Source organism: Lolium rigidum, chromosome 1, assembly GCF_022539505.1.
Source record: "Lolium rigidum isolate FL_2022 chromosome 1, APGP_CSIRO_Lrig_0.1, whole genome shotgun sequence".
Lineage (NCBI taxonomy): Eukaryota > Viridiplantae > Streptophyta > Magnoliopsida > Poales > Poaceae > Lolium > Lolium rigidum.
Genome location: NC_061508.1, coordinates 352282243 through 352302111, shown reverse-complemented (window position 1 = coordinate 352302111; position 19869 = coordinate 352282243). Strand labels below are relative to the sequence as shown.

The following is a 19869-nucleotide window of genomic DNA, read 5'->3' as shown; positions in this document are numbered from 1 at the left end:
CCGTTTGATGCAGGTGGTGAGAGGAGATGGTGAGGAGATTGAGCAACTTTCTGCCATGAACTATGAACGATTTGCTATGATTGTGTCATTTGATGTAAAACTATAAACTACGCATCACTTGTTTGCATTTGGTAGTTTCATATGCCAACTCTGTGAAAAACCATGTCTTTACGGGTTCGGAAGCTGATGTCGCGAAACAGAGCCCCGTAAACCAAAACTGTTTCGTGCTTTACGTGCTCTGGTTTGGTGCCACCTCTTTCTCGACCCATAAACACGAGATCGGTGCACCGAACTCCCGCTTTTCAGTGTTTAGGGCTTTCTAAGAGATGCTCTTACCCTACATATGCCCTTATCCACAAATGTAACCATAGAGCAGGGTCCTTTCCGCAAAAGAGCTCCACCGCCCCCACTGATCACTCGCTCTTCCGCGAACCACCCGGTCGTCTCCTTCCTCCGTCTCCCCACCACCTCCGGTCAACCTCGCCCCGATCCGCCGGAGATGCATCCCGCCGGCGCCGGCGACTACTCCGCCTCCTACTACCCGCCGTACCCCGCCTCGGCCCCCGCGCCCGCTCCGCCGCCGCCCACCTACCACCCCTACGACAACTCCGCCTCCGCGCCCCCGTACTCCCCCTACCCCACCCACGACTACCCTCCCGCTCCCGCCCCCTCGCCGTACCCCACCTACCCACCACCGCCCGCCGCCGCCGCCGCCGACCATCTCCCCCACCACTACGCCCCACCGCCCCCGACCACCGCGCCCCCGCAGCCGTACTACCCCTACGAGCCCCCTCCCCTCCCCGCCCCCTACCCCACCCTGGACCGCTCCACCACCTACGGCGGGTACGGATCCGGCGACGGGTACGCGCCGCAGCAGGGCCAGCTCTACCCGGCCCCGCCGCCGCCTCCCAGCGCGGGCGGCTGGTCCGACGACGGGGCCTACGCGTACCGCGGCGGCGACGCGCCGGAGCCCTATGGCGCGCGGGGCACCGCGCCGCGCTCCGGCTCCGGCTCCGCGCTGTTCGACGACTACGGGCGGTCGATCGGTCCTGGCGGGAAGGACAGGGGCGGGGGCGGGGGCGGCGCGGCGAGCCCGAAGGTGGTGCGGGCCGTGCCCAAGGCGGAGGCGTCGGAGGATGTGCGGGGCGGGGTGCAGAAGTTCCGGGTCAAGCTGCTGCCCGAGGGCGCCGGTAGCCCCATGGATGTGCTGTGCCAGGTACCTTGCTCGCATGAGGGAATTGCTATTCGAAAGCATAGCGCTTCTCAGTGGATAGTTAGCTGTGAAATTGATCCTATAATGTTAGATCATGGTGGAGCTCTGTTGATTTCAGTAGGAATGCGCCTTAGTGTAGCGTCAGACAGTTGTTTAGAACTTGTGATGAAAAATGTGTAGCATGGGTAGATAGTGAGAAGCGGGTGAACTTGATAATAACTAACCAATTTATGCTTTCAGAGGAAGGCTAAAACATCTAGCTTTACCAAACTGGCGCTACGAGCTTTGTTTGGACCTGCTTTCCATAGAACTGTTTGCAGAGGCTGAAGAGGTTATGCAATTTAATAGGTGGGTTTCGACCTGAAAAAAATGAACAATTGTGGCATGCAATCTAGCTCAGAGTAAAGGGCAAGTGCAGTTAGTTACTAGCTAATCAACCGGATGTTATATCAGGAATTATGAGATGGTCATTTTGTTGATTAGCAATCAGTCTTCATTTAATTTCTCGAAAAATCTGACTTCATTGAGTACTGGAGTAGGGTAGGGTTGTTATGCTGTTGTGCTTGGTCCATCAATGCCTAGAGTAATCAACCAGTAATCCCTGCTAATCATTACTTACCCTATTGTACCTCATGCAGGTTGGTTTGGATGGGATTCGGATGCTTGATCCCAACACTAGTAGAACACTGAGGATATATTCCCTTGAGAATGTAACTAGATGGGATGTAAGTGACAAGCTCTTCTTCCATCAAAGTTTAAAACTTTTTTTTCCTTCTTAAGATTTGCTTGACTAAGTCTGGTAGCTTCTATATCTAGGTGTTAGATTCTTCTATATTTGCCTTTTGGTCAAAGAGTTCAGTTGATCATGAAGCAAGAAGAATAAGGCTTAAGTCAAGCAGCTATACAACCAACACCATTCTGGACACTGTGACAGCTGCGTCTGTGCAGGTTTGCATCTGCAATTGATGATATTTTCTGTTTTATGATTCAGTTTGTTCTGATTTTGAGGTGTTGGTATTTGTTGTTTATGGAAAAAATAGTTGACACTAAGTTTACTGTACTACAGTTCAAGGAGATGGGTGGAAGCAGCATTTCGAGAAGTAAAGCAGTTAGTGATGCTGCCAGCCCTTCTGAACCGCAAACTGAGAAGAGGAAGAATTTCCTTGATTGGAGGAACTTAATGAAGCCCATGATTGAGGAGAAAGACCACTGGGTAAGTTCTTTCTCTGCCTCCATCTGAAATGAGGCATGCTTGTAAGTGTTTATTGAATTATTACCTGCTTATTTGCAATGTGAAATTTTGGAGATGCACCAATTATATCCTTCTGTAACTCAATTATTGTCTGTTAATCTTTCAATCTGTCATTTCGCTTGTACGAATGACGCTCATGCTGTGTTTTATTCTACCATTATACAGATTCTGTTAATAACTGTTGATGAACTGTTTGAACTTCTATTCTACTGCATTTGCAAACATATATTGCAGAAACTAATTCTATAGATATCGCAGTTCAATTAGAAATGCACGAAAGCTCTTTAGAAGAAAGTTTAGAGTTCATATATAATTTGCTTACCTAATATTGATAGGCTCTATTGTTAGTAATAATAATATCCTGTTTTCTGCATCTTACTGTCAGGTCCCAGATGAAGCGGTCAATAAATGCACCGGCTGTGCGGGAGACTTCAGTGCCTTCAACCGCAGGGTAAGAACAGTTTACTATTGACATGTTGATGATGTACACTTGAGATACGTTAATTAATGTCGTGAACCTGTATATTCAGCATCACTGTCGAAACTGTGGTGATGTTTTCTGCGATAAGTGCACCCAAGGAAGGACTCCTCTAAATTCAGATGCTGATTCTCAACCAGTCCGAGTTTGCGACAAATGCATGGTAGTGTTCTTTTGCTTCATGCTCTTATATTGCAGTCGCAGTTGTGATTTATGCTATGCAGATCTTTTGGTGCATGTGTTGCTTAGTGAGCATGTACACTTAAACAACCTCTTGAGGCTTGAGATATTAATAGCTATTAGCTCTTTGACTTGGGGCTCCACTGGTCATTTAAATCACCAAGAGGCCGGAACAGGTGTTGAACTCATGCAAATTGGAATCATATCTTAGTTATGCTTCCTTGTTACTGTGCTGTTGGGGGAAATGAGGGTGTGCCATGTTAGTGTCTGTATTTTTTCATTGAGCTGAATGAAATTGGCGCCTCCGGCGCCTGTCTTTGTTCAAAAAAAAATGGGTATACCATTCTTAAGTTTTGGTTCAGTCAATACCACCACATTTTCTTGGCGAAGTATATCATGTTTAAGGGCAAAAGCAGCTGCCAACTTCTTATTTGAGCACTGATGTGCAGTGTTGGGACTTGGGACTGGTAGCCCCCTTTCCGTTATGCCTATGTTTCTTGCCGTTATGCCTATGTTTCTTGTTTCTTCCATCCTTTACCCCATTACTTCTGGGGAGAGGTTTATACCATTCTGAGTTCTCAATGAATGATAACAGTGCCATGTTTTTTTTTCCTATTCTGATAGGCTGAAGTTTCTAGAAGACTGAACAGTGCAAAGGAAGCAGCAAATCGACCTATTGTTCACAGTCATGAGGATCTTGCCAAAAAACTTCAGGTATGCGCTTTGGTTTCTTATTTCGGTTCTTTAGCCAGCTAGTAGAGCTTGCAATATTCATACAACATACCATGTACTTGGCTCAACATACTATGTTACCGGACCATTCAGTACTGCGAAGCACATGGAACCAGGAAATGACATTACTGAACATCACGCATGTTTCTTGTAGAGTATAAACTGTAGGGTGTCCTGGTGTTTGTGTTATGATTTCCTGCACTTGTTTCTTTTCTATATTATCAGGCATGTAGAAAGGAGTGATAAAATATGGGAAAACTCTGATTACCTCGCAAACTTTCCATACTTGAAAAAATAATGCTGACATGACACAATCTCTGATCTGGTCTGATACAGGAAGCAATGGATATAAATAAGAAAACATCTTCAGGTTTGTGTCTTCATATACATGTTCCATTTCAGACGCGTCCTCTTCAGTGTCCGTTATTCTGTTATAAATGTGTTGGTTCCTCGACAGGCTCGCGATCTTCGGATGGATCTTCTGGCAAGCGAATGCGAGAGGTCGCATGCCCCATCTGCACAGTACACCTTCAGGTTTATCACAGCTGCATGCCATCCCACTACGGATAACATTCGTTCAGTCAGTACCGATGTCGAAACATGGTATCTAACCCAGCTTTTCCTACAGGTACAGGTTCCGGCATCCGGTTCAGAGACAATAGAGTGCGGCGTATGCCAACATCCTTTCCTCGTCAGTTCCCGTTGACCCCCGTCGCGCAGAGTTTGATCTCCGGAGAAATCTTCGCTCTAATGAAGGCCGCTGCTTTGTTCCGCCATCGTCTCCATGGCTACCTTCGTCTAGTGCACACCTTTGGTCCTTGTATATGAATCGATGCGGTGATTCGGTACAGTTATGTCCAGAAGGCAAGGAAGATATGAATAAGAGACGCTGTCCGTTGCTATCCCTTCTGTGTTACTCTAAACTGTACAGCTTCCAAGTTCCATGAGATGTGTGTAATGTAATGTGCATCGCCGTTTGACCCGTTGCAACTCAAACATGTTTCCTTTTGTTTTAGGAGGTTTCCTTTTCTAGTATCATCCTCTCACTGTTCACTTGGTTTCTGCATGTGGGCTTTGTCAAAACTCTACTCACAAAATACGAATAAAATATTGAAATTGTCATGGGAAATGTTATTGTTGAATTTGCTACCAAAAGCGCCGACATGTCTTCCTAGTTTATGTATACTTTTACGAACTTCTATTTTTAAAAGCGCCGACATGTCATCCTCTCACAGTTCACTTGGTTTCTAGAATGCATGTGGGCTTTGTCAAACCTCTACTCACAAAATACTGTATTAAAATTGTCATGGAAAATGTTATTGCTGAATTTGTTACAAAAGCATCGATATTCTTTCTGCTGCAATTTCTCTACCCAGACCTGAAGCCCAACTCGGCCCAATGTACGCGTACGAACTCGGCCCGGAAGCCCGGCCCGCTATGCTCGCGCGGCCCAAAACCGGCGAGCTTCGAAGCCACCAGGCGAAAGCAGCAGAGACCGACTGACGAAAAAGGCAGCGAAAGCCTACTCCTTCCCTCACGCCACCCCCAACCCCGGCGGCGCTCCGGCGAGCGGCCACAGGCGCGCGGAGGGCAATACACAAGGCGGCGCAACACGCAGCAGCGGGCGGGCGGGTGGCGGCCGCCGCGCGAGGATGGACGCGGCGTGGGCGTGCGCGGTGGACCGGGCCGCCGGCGTGGCCGACTCCACCAGGCGCTTCTTCCTCTCCTTCCGCCGCCCTCCCGTTCCTCCTCGGCAGTCTGGCCCCAACTCGGTAAGCGCGACCCGCCACTGCCGCCGGCACCCACTTACTGAACTGAATCGCCCTCTTGCTTGGTTTTACTCCTGAACTGACTCGCTGTGACTGAATTAGCTCCTTCAGATGTATTTCGCGTAGAGTTTTGCCAAAGAAAAGTGTTTGGCAAACGATCTTAGAGTAAATACCCTGCAACCGAGGTGAGAATGGTTGCTTATCGTGGTGCACGCCAAGCTAGAGTAGAGTAGATAGCCTGAAAATAAGGTGTTTTTGTTGGGAATGGCCAGTCCTGAAGATCTGTAATGATATGTTGATGGTACTCGTGAGGGTTTCTGTGGAGGGGAAGATAGTAGAACAATGCTGCTGGCATACATAGGTGGCTCTTTCAAGCGATTTGGTCCGGTTGAAGGATTCTTTTTCCATCTCGAGTAAAAATGATCATGTCTTGTGCTTAATTACAACTGCTGAACTGAATTGTTGTGGCCTGAAGTAGCTTCTTTCAGATTTATTAGTGAACCTGCAGGGCACAGGCTACTACAGTAGATAAAACCTGCAAGGGGGGTGTTTTTGTTGGCATTGACCAGCCCTGAAGATCTATAAGGGTCTATGACTGCACATTTGTTTGAAATCTGCGATTATGCTATCTACGAAATCTAATAATTTTGAAAAAAAATAGTATGGGGGATGAAATGTCTCAATTACATCAGCGAGAAACACAATTATTCCTCTGTGAGCTTTGAGATACTCACTGTTGTTTCTAACATACATCTTTCAGCATCATGGCCTGTTGTGAAGTGGGTATCCAATTGGTAGCCTACCTCATTCTTATTCTCCTTTCTTTCTTCGTAGAAATGCTTTCTGTCTGTCCTCTGATTCCATGTATATTCGGAAGACAATGACAAGAAAGAGCCAACTCATATTGATCTCTTATCATTTATCCTCTCCTTTTTAACATCAGGTAGACATCTTGAAGCGGTTGCAGCGACAGGCGTTTTACGACATAATGCAGCTGAGGGAGAGGCAGGAGAAAGTCGAGAAGGTGCTCACGCTGTTCAAGTCTAGTAAGATCGGCCCGTTTGCAGAAGAGAGCACCCGGGTCAAGGGCCTCGTCAATTTTTCCGGAGCTCTAGCGCTAAAAGACAAAGAATCCACAGCACCAGATACCTCCGAAGCAAATCCTGGCATCGGTTCACAGTTTGCGTTCCACACCACTGTTCGAAAGAAGGACTCTCTCGTGGCAGAGCTTGCCACCGACTCAAGATTCTTATTTCAGGAAAATGATCTCGTTGGGAGCCCTCTTGTGCTGTCGAAGGTGATGTACCTGGCAAATGTCAATGACAACTTCTCTCTTGCTGCTGTGCCAGTAGGAGCAAGGTGTGATGATTTTTCAACTGATCCAAGCATCCGAGAGGTAATTTCCTCGTCCATGCAGTTGTACTCACGCACATATCACTTTTTCTGCTAATATCTCAGGTGCCAGTTTTCTTGACAGGGACACTGGCTTCCCAGCTTCCGTTCCTCGCTGAGGCCACCGTTGCTGCGTAAGCGCCACAAGCACGCTGCTGGCCTGATACTAAAGTCACAGAACTTTGCAGCTTCTCTCGCCGAGCTGGTCTCAACAGCTGTGAAAAGCTCATCAGGTGAAGCCAGCAGTATTTTCACCGGATTCGGGCAGATCTCATGTCGAATACACGATGAAATGAAGCTGACTATGTCTGCGGCCGTGCACGGACCGTGTGTAATTCCTCGGAAGCGCAAACCGACTGCTGGAGGGTGTGTCGATCTTGAACTGAAGCTCGACGAGGACTCTAGGATCGGGGCCTGGGTCGAGGTGAAGAGGTCGAACCCGAAGCAGCTGAAATGGGCTGTTGCGCTGTCAGATATGCCGGACGATGACCTAGGCTGGGGCGTGAGCGTGCGGAGAGGTTGTTCCGAGGGGGCGCCAGAACAGATCCAGCTGGAAGGGTTTCTGAATTTGCATCTGGGCCAGAAGGCCACCTTGCAGCCTGGCTTCGTGTTCAGCTTGGATGGTAGGAGGTGCGCGCCATCTTTGGTGCTCCAGTCAAGTTGGTTCCTGTGAGGCCTGGATCATTCAGGGATGCTCCTGATGAGCATGTAGAGACAACATTTTGTAGATCAGAGAATATAAAAGTGATTGTTTGTATCGTCTCCATGAATGACAAATATCGATAAGCAAAGAGCGTGCGATACATCTTTGCTACATCTCAATGAATGACGATTATTTATAAGCAAAGAGAGTGCGGTTCGTCTTCGCTATTGTCTAAGATTATGATTAGGCTTGTTTTTTTAGCTGAATTATGATTAGTCTTGTTATTGCTGTCTTGTACTTCAGGGGTTTAAAACCTGATCGACTATAGCTGTTGTTGCAGGAAGTTATGTTCTGATATCGTGGCGTTTTTTCTGTTTTTCTAGTGATGAACATTCAGACACTATATCTCCTATTTATATATTCAAGGCAATTTAAGTCTGGAATGGTTATGGTCACATGTTCCCAAATTTTGAAATAACGATTCTGAATATCAGATCTGTTCCACCGACATTTTTTACATACAGTTACAGACTAATGTTGCAACTTTTGTCAAAAGTAACAGAATTCAAAGAACTAACCTGTAGTGAATTCGTATCTCATCTGCAGCAGAATCTACATCAAATTACATTGCTCACACCACCCAAAAAAGGAGTGTTCTACTTTACACAACAAAATATCATGATGCCTGTGAAGTTCTTTTTACAGCGGGGAGTTCAACAGAGCTGAGGTCTGCGGGATACGGAGTCCACAGCCCCAACCCTCCCCTGCTCTCCTTCAATCCCTTCTTCACGATCTCGTCGATCGTCTTAGCCCACTCGACCTTCGACGAGTGCTCCCTTGTGTGTCTGTGCAAGACAAACAATGAATTGTACTCGCAGTTGGGGAACATGAAGAGTTTAAGAGCGTCTCCGAGCCGATGAAGCACATAGCCGAAGCTGAGCTGGTCACGAGGAGTGAAAAGATTGACTTCGTTGAACCAGAGGCAGCTGAACAGATCGGCTATCGTCGTGTGCTCTCTGATCAGCACCGCTCCCTCTGGCACATCTGCAAGTTTTGTTTAATCAGCACTGGGGATTGAGGCGACTATGGTAGCACAACAGAAATACAGAAGATGCGGAGTGAAGCATCAGTTATTTCAGAAACAACACCCTAGGCTTTGCTTAACGGATTCAAATAGATGTCTAACTTAGTGGGGGAAACATATATCCACTCACCGCTGGGCATCCTTTTGTTTGCTTCCCAAGGCTCCATCCCCTCGTGATAGTATATCTTCATCTGAAGATCGACCAAAGGCCGAGCATATCGCTTCCTCCGTTTGATTGCATCACCCTCCTCATATATGCTTCTATGGTGCTTATGGACAGCCACAGCAAATGTATATTTCCCCCGCCACAGGTATCTGCACAGAATTAACAGCGGTAAATCTATTTTCAGGCCTTCAACAAAGCAAAATGACCTTGGTTGAGGTTTCAGAAACAAAAACCTTTCAAGAATAAGCAGCGGATCAACCATAAGCTCCATTTTCCCATCAATCCAAATGCTATACCAAGCTCGAGGAAACAGTCTATGCGTCAATATCTTTGGTACTTTTCCATTCCTTCTAGGTTCATCAAATGGAGGGTGATGCAATGTTACAAGTCGCCATATACCAACCCATTTCCCCCCTGCATTGTCGACTCTGACAGTGACGTTCTTTTCAATAAAGTCAAGGGATACATCATCCACCACCATCAAGAAGCAGAACAACTTTTGAGACCGAAGGCTAATATTTGATGGTTGATGAGGAATGTCGTAACCATCAAAAATACCGGAGGCAACCACAAATTTGCATTTCTGTATGTACTCCATGTCAACATCATCCATGTCTGCGCCACTGTTTTTCATAAATCCACAGTGCACCTGAGCATCACAACAAACCATGATCATCCACTTGGAAGAAAGTTCAGTAAATTAAAATAAACCATCAATAGCTGAAGATTCATAACATCAAGAAAACAAGAGGTGGGAGTACGCTATTCCTTCTGAAGACCAAAGTGCAATTTCCTTTAGACACAATGAATAAATTTGCAGTTGATAAGATTACCACCATTCCAACTCAGGTACATATTCCAGTATCTTTACGTGCTCCACTTACTCAAAGAATGGAAAAAGAGACATCGACTACAGAACGTGCAACAATAAACTTCATCTTCTGCATACTTTTCCCAGAATTAAATGTTACCATTTCTTGCAAGTTCTATGAGATTGAAACAGAGCAAGTTTCAGGTAAACAACGAGCTTAAGGATGTTTCCACTTTCCACCCCCATCTGCACATCATGTGCACCTTTTCCGTTAAGCTAACAAGATTCCACATATGCAGAACAAGTGCATAGTGAAATATCAAACTTCAAATATTCAGAATATTATTTTTCGGTTAAAATTTAGACTAGTAAATGGGCAAATTCCTGCGTTAGAGTCAGACATGTGATTTAATATCAGACCCACACATTTAGAAGTAACAATAAATCCATGGATGTTTCAGAGTAAACTACTGAATTGAAGATAATGTAGCTCTTTCCCACACCTGTATCACTTTCTTTGGTAATTAGCTTCAGTGAATTAAAAATAAACCATTAGTAACCAAAGATTTAGAACATGATGAAGATAAGAGGTTGGAGTAAGCTATTCCCTTTGAAGGACAATGTGCAATTTTCTTTAGACACAATGAATAAACTGCAGTTGATATTTTATCTTGGAAGCAAGCACTTCAAACTTACCCCCCAACCTAACTTTAGTACAGATTCTAGTCATGATATGTGTTTTACTATGTAATTGGTCAAACAAAGAAAAAAAGCAAGTCAATGGGTACATATGTGCAAACAATAAACTTAATAGTGTGCATACTTTTCCCACAATGAAATGTTATCATTTCTAGCAAGCAAACTCTATGAGATTGAAAACGAGTAAGTATCAGGTAAATTATGGGCTTAATTTTTTTCCAACCCACCTTACACATCATGCGTGCCTTGTCCGTTAATCTCACTGTTAAAAAAATCGGCCGATTAACCAGTTAACTGGCCGATTAATCCCTACTCGGAGGGCCACCGAGTAGCCGATAAACTGATTAATCGGCTGATAAATTGATTAACTGGCCGATTAGTCCATTAATCCCCAACTCGCCAGCTGACCGATAAGTTACCAGTTAACGATTTCCCCAACAGTGGTTAATCTTATAAGATGCCAACATGCAGAGCAAGCACATAGTAATACATCAAATATTCAGAATATTAATTTTCGGTTAAAAAATAAGACTGCTCAATGGGGCAATTCCTGAGTTAGTCATGCAAGTTGCATTACTACCATATCCACTTGTTTAGAAGTCGGGATAAACCCATACATGTTTCACTGACAATCTACTGAAATTCAAATAATGTAGCTGTTCGCCGCATCTTTATCACTCTGTTCGGTAATTAAGAGAAATAAATATGACATATAAACATGTGTTAAAGCCAGCCGATTACCTTCATGGTAGCATTGAGCTTAAAGCTTTCCTCCCTCTGTTTCCAGTTCTGACGTCCTCCAAACAACGGCGGAGAATCCTTGTCCCGTTTGTCAACTGTTAGATACGACAGCTTCTTGACGATCGCATTCGGAGTCCTCTTTGGAATCACGACAGCATCCGGATCATCCGCGACGGGTATCGAGCAACCTGTAGAACGAAGGACCCACCAATTGTTTAGACCATGAAAGAGGACACGTTACCATTGCAAAATTGCAAGCCGCGGATCTTACGGTGGAGCGGTTTCGATGAGAGGCCCGTTGGGTCAGCCATGTAGAGAACTTCGCTGTCGTTTTTGCAGAGAGCTGCACGGACGCGAAACATAGAAAGCCATGTCAGGGTGACACGAAGGGGTCGTCATAGGCAGTCCCAACAGAGATGCCGAGGAGATATATTTAACTTGAGGATGCGGATTTGAACAAGCACGCACAGAACATCATAACAGAGGCGGCTAATGCGTGTGTCAAGGAGATAAGCAAGTTAATCGACCAGCATCAAGTTTTAGTCACGAGCATTAGCGGTAACCTTTGATCAGAAAAATCTGTGCCTGTCAACTAATATCTACACCTAAAAGTAGCACCCAAGTTCGTCACCGGGATCACAAAACACCCACGTTGAACTCTCCCATTTCAAACCAATGCGCACACGGATAGCAGCGCTACAGCAAGGCATCATCAACCAATCAAGCGACTAACAACAAACTGGAAGCACGATGACCAGGGGCAGCACTGCGACCGGCAGCAGGAGAGAGTGATAGGCGGGAGCGGGCCTGACCTGAGAGGAAGGAGGCGGAGGAGGTGCAGGACCAGAGGTGGAAGGCGAGGGCAAGTAGGACGAGCACCCCCCAGGCGACGGCGGCGGCGAGCACGAGCCGCACCGCGCCCCTGCGCCACACCGCCCGCATCGCGTCCCCCTTCGCCGCCGCGTCCGCGCCGCCGCCGACGCCGCCGCCTGCGGCCGGTCCGATTAGATCAGGGGAAAGTAGGTGGTGGTGGTAGAGTGCGGGAAATTTTCGGGAGGACTGTGTTGCCCTGGTTACCTTTGCTTCGCCTCGCCATTGCCGCTCCGACGGGAGTGGAGTGGGAGTGGCGGGCGGCGGAGGGGTTAGGGTTCCGGCGGCGGCGGCGGCGGCGGCGGCGGCGGCGGCGCCAGGATCCGCTCTGTTGGCCGGATTGGAATTGGAGGAAGGAATCTGGGAAGGCACTCCACTGGAGTGGGAGCAGAAAGAACAGGCTGCGTTTTCTTCTCCTGTTTTTTGAACTACTACTACTACTGACCAGCCTCGTTTGGAATCTGAGAAATTTGTGTACGTACTTGAAATAGCAGTGTTTTTTTAAACTGAATTTTGGATAAATTCGTATCTCTGCTCGTGAAATATCAGTACTACTTTTCCTAGACCGGCGTTTGCAGACTGAACTCTGGGATCGTTACAGAATAATGTCATAATAATGTTACAGAATCATCACATTCCAAAGACATCCGAAGAAAACAAGTAGACACAAAGGCAACACATACGCAGTGAATTCTCGGTATCTTGTTATTATCATCACATTATCCACTGCACTTGTGCTATTTATATACATCTGTACTGCATATATACAAGTTCTGAACGGCGCCGTTCCACACCAACATACAGCCTAGTGTTTATTAACATAGAGCTAACTGCGCTGGCGCGAAATTAGAGCACCGTCATGCACCGGGACGCAGATTAGAGGACTGGAAAGATGTTGTCGCCGTCCTCGCCGCCGTCAAGGTAGTTGAACGGCGCATCCCCCTCGTAGCGGAAGTCCGGGCCGACGTAGCACTTCATCTCGTGGAACAGGTTCAGGTTGTCCACCAGCTTGTGGAATATGTTGCAGCCGCAGCACTGATATGCAATAACAAAGGCACTCATGGTTCAGCAGATCCGTAGGTTAATACAAGAGTTGCTTTGATAATACAAAGACAATCAGGTAAACAGGCAGAAAAACAAGGCATGAGAAAAAACACTAATGCAGATATTTGCCCAAAAATGAAAAAAAAAATGCATAAAAAAAGTTGGTTGGTAACATATTTAGAATCAGGATCTATTACAATGAATAAGTAATGAGACCGCAACTTGACACTACCCAGTAAAGCATCCTTATACTAGCTTAATGCAGAAGCAAGTTTGTATGTCAAAATCACCACTATGTTATATCAAAAAAGTGTAACATCAGTGCATTAAAGGTTCCTACAATCTATTGGCTGACTAAACGCAAACAGTTTTGCTTATTTAACCGAAAGAACAGAGTCGTGCACTGAAAGAATAACATGAACATGTATCAGGTTAAAACAGCACAGCCTGCTATTTTCATCTGTGTAGTACCAGGCCATCTCTTCTGATACAAGATGGACTGGCCCTCTTCAGGCTCAATGTTACAGATGCCGGGCAGATTGCATATTCAAAATGACTATATACCTGCAGGACTGGAAGCTGCTTAGCAAGCCAGGCGACAAGCAAGCTCTGGAGGAGGTGATGGATCCCATGAGGAGCCCGTATGCAAGACTAAGAGACTAATCTGTTTCCCTAGCGTGTGTTTGAACTTTGTCTGCACCTGAGGGTGAGGGGATGATCTATGTTAAGTTGGTGTGGGTTGTAATCGGATTCTTGTATGACTGATACTTGCTGCCATCCGTGGCTTTATATATAAAGCCGGGCTAAGGCCTTTCCTTTAAAAAATGTTACAGATGCCAGAGAACAAATTCTGTGCAAGAGCATATGTCTTATGGTAATAATTTCCATTTGTTAACTACAGCTACTATGCTTAAATATTCATCACCTCTTGTCATCATACAGTATAAAACAAGGACAACCACCATTTGTTTTATGGAATAACCTCCATTTGTTTACACTACTATGCTTAAATATTCATCACCTCTTGTCATCGTACAGTATGAAGCAAGGATAACCACCAGCAAGCCCAATTGCTTAAAACAGATTCAGATGAGCTCAACCTGGACCCCTGTCCAGCACTTGACACTACACATGAGACATGACAGCAGCAGCAACAGTACCTGAACGAAGACGGTGCCGTCGGTGTAGGCGTGCGGGTTGATGGCGCGGGTGGTGCGCTGCCCGCACACGTTGCAGGTGAAGGCCACCCGCATCCTCCGCCGCGGGGACTTGGTGAAGAGCGACCACGGCAGCGTGGACACCTCGGGCCGGCCCGCGCCGCCCGCCGTCGGCGGGCCCTCCATCCCCGACCCCGTCGTCCAGCCGCTCCCCGTCGCCGCGCTCATCACCAGCCCCATCGCCGCGTCCTGCAGATTCCACGGCGGCCCGGTCAGCGCCCGTCAACATGAGATCGCGCGAATCAACTCGTCGAGTTTGATTCGGCGGTGGCAGGGGAAACAAATTCGCGCGCGGATCCGAGCGGGGCGCGTCGGATCGCGGCGGCCGAGGGTGAGATCGGGGGGCGGGCAGGCCACCGGATGACACCCCCGCAGAAGGGGCCCGTACCTTGGAGAAGGGCGAGACGGAGAGCCCGTACGGCGCGAGGCCGGCGGGCTCGCGGCGCCCGGCGCCCCCGCCGCCGCCGGCTGAGGACGTCCTGGAGCCTCTCGCCGCCTCGCCGTCCGCCTCGTCGTCTCGCCCTGCACACAACACAAACGGGGACGTCAGCACTGCCGCGAGCCGCAACGGTGGGAACTGAGAACTTGTGGGGACGGGAGCACGCACGCTTGGCGGCGACGGAGACGCGGCGCCGCCGCGGCGCTGCCGGCGGGAAGCGGATCGGGAGGGAGCGGGAGGTGGTGGCGATCGCGACGGACTCCATGGGAGGCGCAGCTCGGAGTCGGAGCAGATTTTTTTTCCTTCCTTCCTTTGTCGCCGATCGGGAGAGAAATGCGTTTCGGAAGCAGCGGGTGAGGATTGTGTACACGTTTGTGCCTGTGGCCCCACCAGAGATGCCACATATCCAAACATTTTACAAACTGTATCAAAAGCTGTTCATATGCTGTTATCGTTACCAGGCAAAATCACTGGCAGGAAAGATTTACATCAAATTGCTCAACTATCTTCGAGAGTATATGTACAAAGAAAAACCTATTGCAGAGTGAAAAAATAAACACTAACAGTAACCTCGTATACACCCTACCTACCCAAGGGCACACCCTTCTTTGAAGTCAGAATCCTACATCTGATCATTGATCAGCTCACAGGGGAAAAAATGCGACGATACCACCGGCTCTCCCGTCATTCATCATCCATGTCGCCGTCGCCGCCCTTGTCGTCTTCCTCGCCTTCATCTCCATCTGCCATTTCTTCCGTATCCTCTTCCTCGCTTTCGTCTCCCTCTGCCATTTCCTCCGTATCCTCTTCATCGCTGCTGGTGGTGTCCTCGCCGGAGGAATCGTCGTCTTCGTCCTCGCCGTCGGAGGACCCGGAGACCGGGGCGAAGATGTAGTCGTCCATGTAAACAGAGCTGTCGGAGTCGCTGCTCATGCTGAAGAGGTACGGGTCTGGGTCGTCAACCTTCAATCAAAGAGTAAAATTAAATTGTCAACGTCGGTTTACCGATCAAATAGTCGCATCACTTGATATAGCAGTGACAGAAGACAGATGCCGCAGCACAGGGTTTTTCGGCCCAGTTCCAACAGCCTCTGTTAGAAGTACTAGGACAGAGACGACGTGGTGCTTACAACGTGGTGAACACCGTATACCAAAACAGAAAACACATAACATAGCATGGGTGTTGTAATGCCAACACAACTCACATACTACTTGATTTGGACAGGGTCTTGAGTCTAATATAATAACTTATTAAGTCAGGGTGCAAATGAACCAGGTTTTTCATTTCCCAAAACTTATATGAGAAAATATGACACAGGAGTCATACACTACTTGAGCTTTATTAACGAGTAATCATGACTCGAACAAAAAATATATAAATGCCCCATATATAAATTCAGAACCAAGCCTACCCAGCATATTAGGCCATACCTACCAAGTTCTGCATCCGAAGAATACAACAATCGGAAAGAAACACAACTTGTTTAGTAAAAAACAAAGAACAAACCTCGTCAAAGCTTGCAACGGAGGGGTCCTCACTTCCACCAGCTCCCCAGATCTTGATGCTTGTATCGATGCCACTGCTTGCAAAAATGCTCTCGGAAGGGTGCTGCTCAACACAGTTCACAATCCGTTTATCTCCTTTCATCACACGTATAAGCTCCCCGCCCTTCTTCCTCCAAATAAATACATAGCCACAATCTGATCCGGAGGCAACAAAGTCGTAATTGGGACCAAGGAAGCTAACACCCTTGACAGTTTGCATGTTCTGGTGTCCCTTGAAAGTCTGAGGTAATGTGGCGCCCATGGTTTCATCCATCAGGAGTTTCTTGCCAACCTTAAAATTGTTGAAGTGCAACCCATGCTCTCTCTCGAAGAGGTAGATGTTGTCATAACTATAGGATGCTAGCATCTCGCCGGCCTGTGAGAAAGCCAAGCCGGTTATCCCGTCTTTGTTTTGACCAATCAAATGCGGAGGGCAGAAGTGCTCGACTGGGGTACCGAAAATGGAATCCCCATTCACAAAATTCTTACGGCGGTCATATAGCCTAACGTACTCGTCGGACCCAGAGACTGCGAAATAACACGGGTTTCTCGGGTCCATGGCAACAGCGTAGAGCTCGATGATCTTGGTTGTCTTGTCGTTGATAGACGGGCAGCTGAAGAGCTTGGTGGCCTCTTTCCCCCTTAGGTCGAACTGGGAGGAAAACAGAGTCAGCGACAACGGAACCCTGCGGCAAGAATTTACAAATGAAGGAAGCGACCTGGTAAGAACTTACATGCCACACAGAGCCATCTCCCCCGCAGCTATAGAACGTGTGCGGGCTCCCCGGCTCAACAGCCAGCCTGTGGACCGGATACTCCAGCTCGACGAACCTGTCCACAACCACAGGACCGCCTTCTCGCATTTGCAAATGCCTCACCTGTTTCACCGCCGCGACAAACGGCCAAACCATGACCATATGAGCAGACAAAAATTGACGCACAAGATAAAACATAGAACCGTCGATTCGGGTGTGTGTATTGTACCTCCCCGTCGGCACCGGCCGTGACGATGCTCCGGTCACCCGAGAAGGGCATGAACTGCGCGTGGAGCACGTTGTTCTCGTGGCCGGTGTGGAAGCTCGTGGCCGGCGTCCCCGCCTCCCAGTTCCACAGCACCAGCGTCATGTCGTCCGACCCGGACAGGAGCAGGCTCCCGCTGCTGTTGAAGCTCACGGTGTTCACGCAGCCCCGGTGCTCCCGCAGCCTCTTCTGAATGCCGAGGGACTGCACAAAGTCCTGCAGAGACACACAAGCAGATTCTCATTGTTACAAGCAACAGTAACAGGTCAACTGCAAACTACTACAGGTTCAAAAAAAAAACTGCAAACTACTACAAGAAGATGATGACCCGCCATGAAATTGGCAAGCGGGGTGCTGCGAGAGCGATGTACGCCTAGGTTAACCGCGCTAAATTACGCTAGGTCGGCCCAATCCTGCTCGATTTCGAGGCGGATGGAGAGGAGCGGAGAGGAAGGGAGAGAGAGGGTGGCGGACCCTGGAAGCCATGAAGGCGTTGGCGAAGCGCTTGGGCTGCAGGCGGCCGACCTCCCGCTCCCATAGCCCCGCCATCCTCGTCCCCTCCGCCGGCATCGCCGCCGCCGCGAGGGTTTCCCGGCTTCCTTTTTTTCTGAGATGGTCTTCGCGGAAGGGGAAGTCGCAGGTTGGGGCGGTAACTGAGGTCAGATCTGGCCCATTCATCTCAGAACTAAGGGCCCAGATCCAGCGGTTCCTTCCCCAAAGCGTGCATTTGCTGGGCCTGGGCCCTAGCATGGACTTCTTTTGGGCCCGCCCAACGGCTAACCAGATGAACATCCTGGCAAACCCATCAAAAGAACATCCTATACGAGTTATGCCGGCTCTATGCTTTCAGTGGTGACTTCGTCAATCTCAAGATATGCCGACTTGGTCCCTTGAAGGTGTTCACAGAGGTAGGGTGTGTGCGCGTGTTCATAGGGGTGAGTGTACATGCGTGTTTGTGAGCTTCGGTGTTGTACTATGTTCTCAAAAAAAATGTGCAAAATTGTAATTTCAGTCAACCTAACATTTCTTATATGGAGTAAAAAAACATCAGAAAAGCAAGAACTTGAACATATCTACCTACTATCATTTTATAGTAATGTTAGTAGCTCGACACATTCTCCATACTTGCCACAATAACTGCTAGAGAATATATATACAACAATAGATAAGATGGAATATATATACAATAATAGATAAGATGCCAAGTCACCAGATAACCGTTGTCCCGAAACATTTTAACATCAAGACGATTAACTGCATTAAAATAATATATACATGAGCTGAAAGAGTGATAAGGAAACACACAAGAGAATTGCACACATCCTAATAACTAAGCACACGAGCTTTCCTAAGTCTGAAGGCTTGTTGTGTCCAACTATCCCAGGAAACTAGGAACAACTCTTCAAACAGTAGCCTGACATAGCCTCCATCCTCGCCACAATAACAGCATCATTCATCATTCATATATTCAATATCGCCGGCCAAGGACTGGCAACGACCCAGCCTTCAGCCGAGACAAAATTTGATTTCAGCAAGACATTTAGCCCATCAAACCTTGGTTCTTCTGCACAGTGGATAAATACTGCTTCACTGGACAGTGCCGGGCTGGTAAACTGGCCATACTTGTTTTGTTGTCATGTACCTCCACTCTGTTGAAATATTGGGCCCACTTTTAATGGCCCAAATTAGATTTCAGTTTTTCCTATAAATCTCAAAGCCCACATAGTGGCAGCCATGTGAGTTTGAGCCCAAGTTGGTGGCAGCTCACTAGGGAGTGGCAAGAGGTGGAAAGTTTAGTCCCACATGGAAAGTTGGGAGGAAGTTAGACCACCTTATAAGGTGGGTTGTTCCACCACTAGTAAGTGAGTGAGAATAGGAGTGCTACACGCGCGCGCTCCTCCTCCTCCTCGCTCGTCTCGACGCGACGCGACGCGACGCGCTCGTGTTGAGTGGATTGAGCCTCGAGCCGAGACTTTCCGTACTTTTTGCACCTCAGGAAAACGAACAGAGTCCTTGACGGACGCGTTTCCTAGGGTTTCCCGAGCCTATATAATCTCTTGCCCGGCTACCGCAGAAATACATCTAATACACGAGTTAGGGTTTCCACCTCTCTCTGCTTGCGCCGCCATCGTAGCCTACTCCATCCCGCGCGCCGACGTGCATCGGCGAACGGGAGAGCGAGTCTCCGGAACCGCTCGTCCTTGCGATCTCGTGCGGGAGAGGGCGGAGTGGGTTTTTGGGAAGCGCTCGCGCGGCCTGCTCAAGCTCTTCATCACGGGTCGCCTTCAGTCCAAGTCGGGCGGTGCTGCCTACCGTCGTCTTCAACGCCGTCTACTTCGACCCATCGTCCCCGTCGTCAACAACGTTGTCATCAACAACGTTACTCTGCGCGACATCGTCCGCTACACCTCCACCGCCACCTCCACCGGATCGGTACGTGCGACATATCTCGATCTGTTTAGCGATGGATGTTGTACCGTTTGCTCTGCTGCTTGTTCATGTTGATCACTTGCATCTAGTATGTTCGAGTTTCACATGTTAGTAGTTACTTTCGTCATGCTTTATATTCGGAAT

At 47.9% G+C, this 19869-nt stretch overlaps 5 protein-coding genes across 5 annotated transcripts; 2 read left to right on the top strand and 3 right to left on the bottom strand.

Annotated features, from left to right (window-relative positions):
• Positions 1-411: 411 nt before the first annotated feature.
• On the top strand, positions 412-4887 carry LOC124701953 (protein FREE1-like). Its single transcript, XM_047234058.1, has 10 exons — positions 412-1216; positions 1852-1938; positions 2030-2161; positions 2280-2426; positions 2851-2916; positions 2996-3106; positions 3748-3837; positions 4192-4225; positions 4313-4389; positions 4484-4887. The coding sequence occupies exons 1-10, from the start codon at positions 500-502 to the stop codon at positions 4559-4561; spliced, it is 1539 nt and encodes a 512-aa protein (XP_047090014.1). The 5' UTR covers positions 412-499; the 3' UTR covers positions 4562-4887.
• Positions 4888-5507: 620 nt separating this feature from the next.
• LOC124701963 lies at positions 5508-7876 on the top strand. Its single transcript, XM_047234067.1, has 3 exons — positions 5508-5627; positions 6568-7020; positions 7102-7876. The coding sequence occupies exons 1-3, from the start codon at positions 5508-5510 to the stop codon at positions 7687-7689; spliced, it is 1161 nt and encodes a 386-aa protein (XP_047090023.1). The 3' UTR covers positions 7690-7876.
• A 354-nt stretch (positions 7877-8230) lies between these two features.
• LOC124684615 (probable hexosyltransferase MUCI70) lies at positions 8231-11342 on the bottom strand. Its single transcript, XM_047218891.1, has 3 exons — positions 11161-11342; positions 8874-9558; positions 8231-8703 (listed from the first exon to the last, which is right to left on the bottom strand). The coding sequence occupies exons 1-3, from the start codon at positions 11164-11166 to the stop codon at positions 8336-8338; spliced, it is 1059 nt and encodes a 352-aa protein (XP_047074847.1). The 5' UTR covers positions 11167-11342; the 3' UTR covers positions 8231-8335.
• A 1369-nt stretch (positions 11343-12711) lies between these two features.
• LOC124684614 lies at positions 12712-15018 on the bottom strand. Its single transcript, XM_047218890.1, has 4 exons — positions 14899-15018; positions 14680-14813; positions 14235-14480; positions 12712-13065 (listed from the first exon to the last, which is right to left on the bottom strand). The coding sequence occupies exons 1-4, from the start codon at positions 14993-14995 to the stop codon at positions 12907-12909; spliced, it is 636 nt and encodes a 211-aa protein (XP_047074846.1). The 5' UTR covers positions 14996-15018; the 3' UTR covers positions 12712-12906.
• A 151-nt stretch (positions 15019-15169) lies between these two features.
• On the bottom strand, positions 15170-17865 carry LOC124684613 (DDB1- and CUL4-associated factor 8-like). The gene is made up of 5 exons (XM_047218889.1): positions 17770-17865; positions 17260-17511; positions 17010-17153; positions 16238-16927; positions 15170-15693 (listed from the first exon to the last, which is right to left on the bottom strand). The coding sequence occupies exons 1-5, from the start codon at positions 17863-17865 to the stop codon at positions 15415-15417; spliced, it is 1461 nt and encodes a 486-aa protein (XP_047074845.1). The 3' UTR covers positions 15170-15414.
• Positions 17866-19869: the final 2004 nt, after the last annotated feature.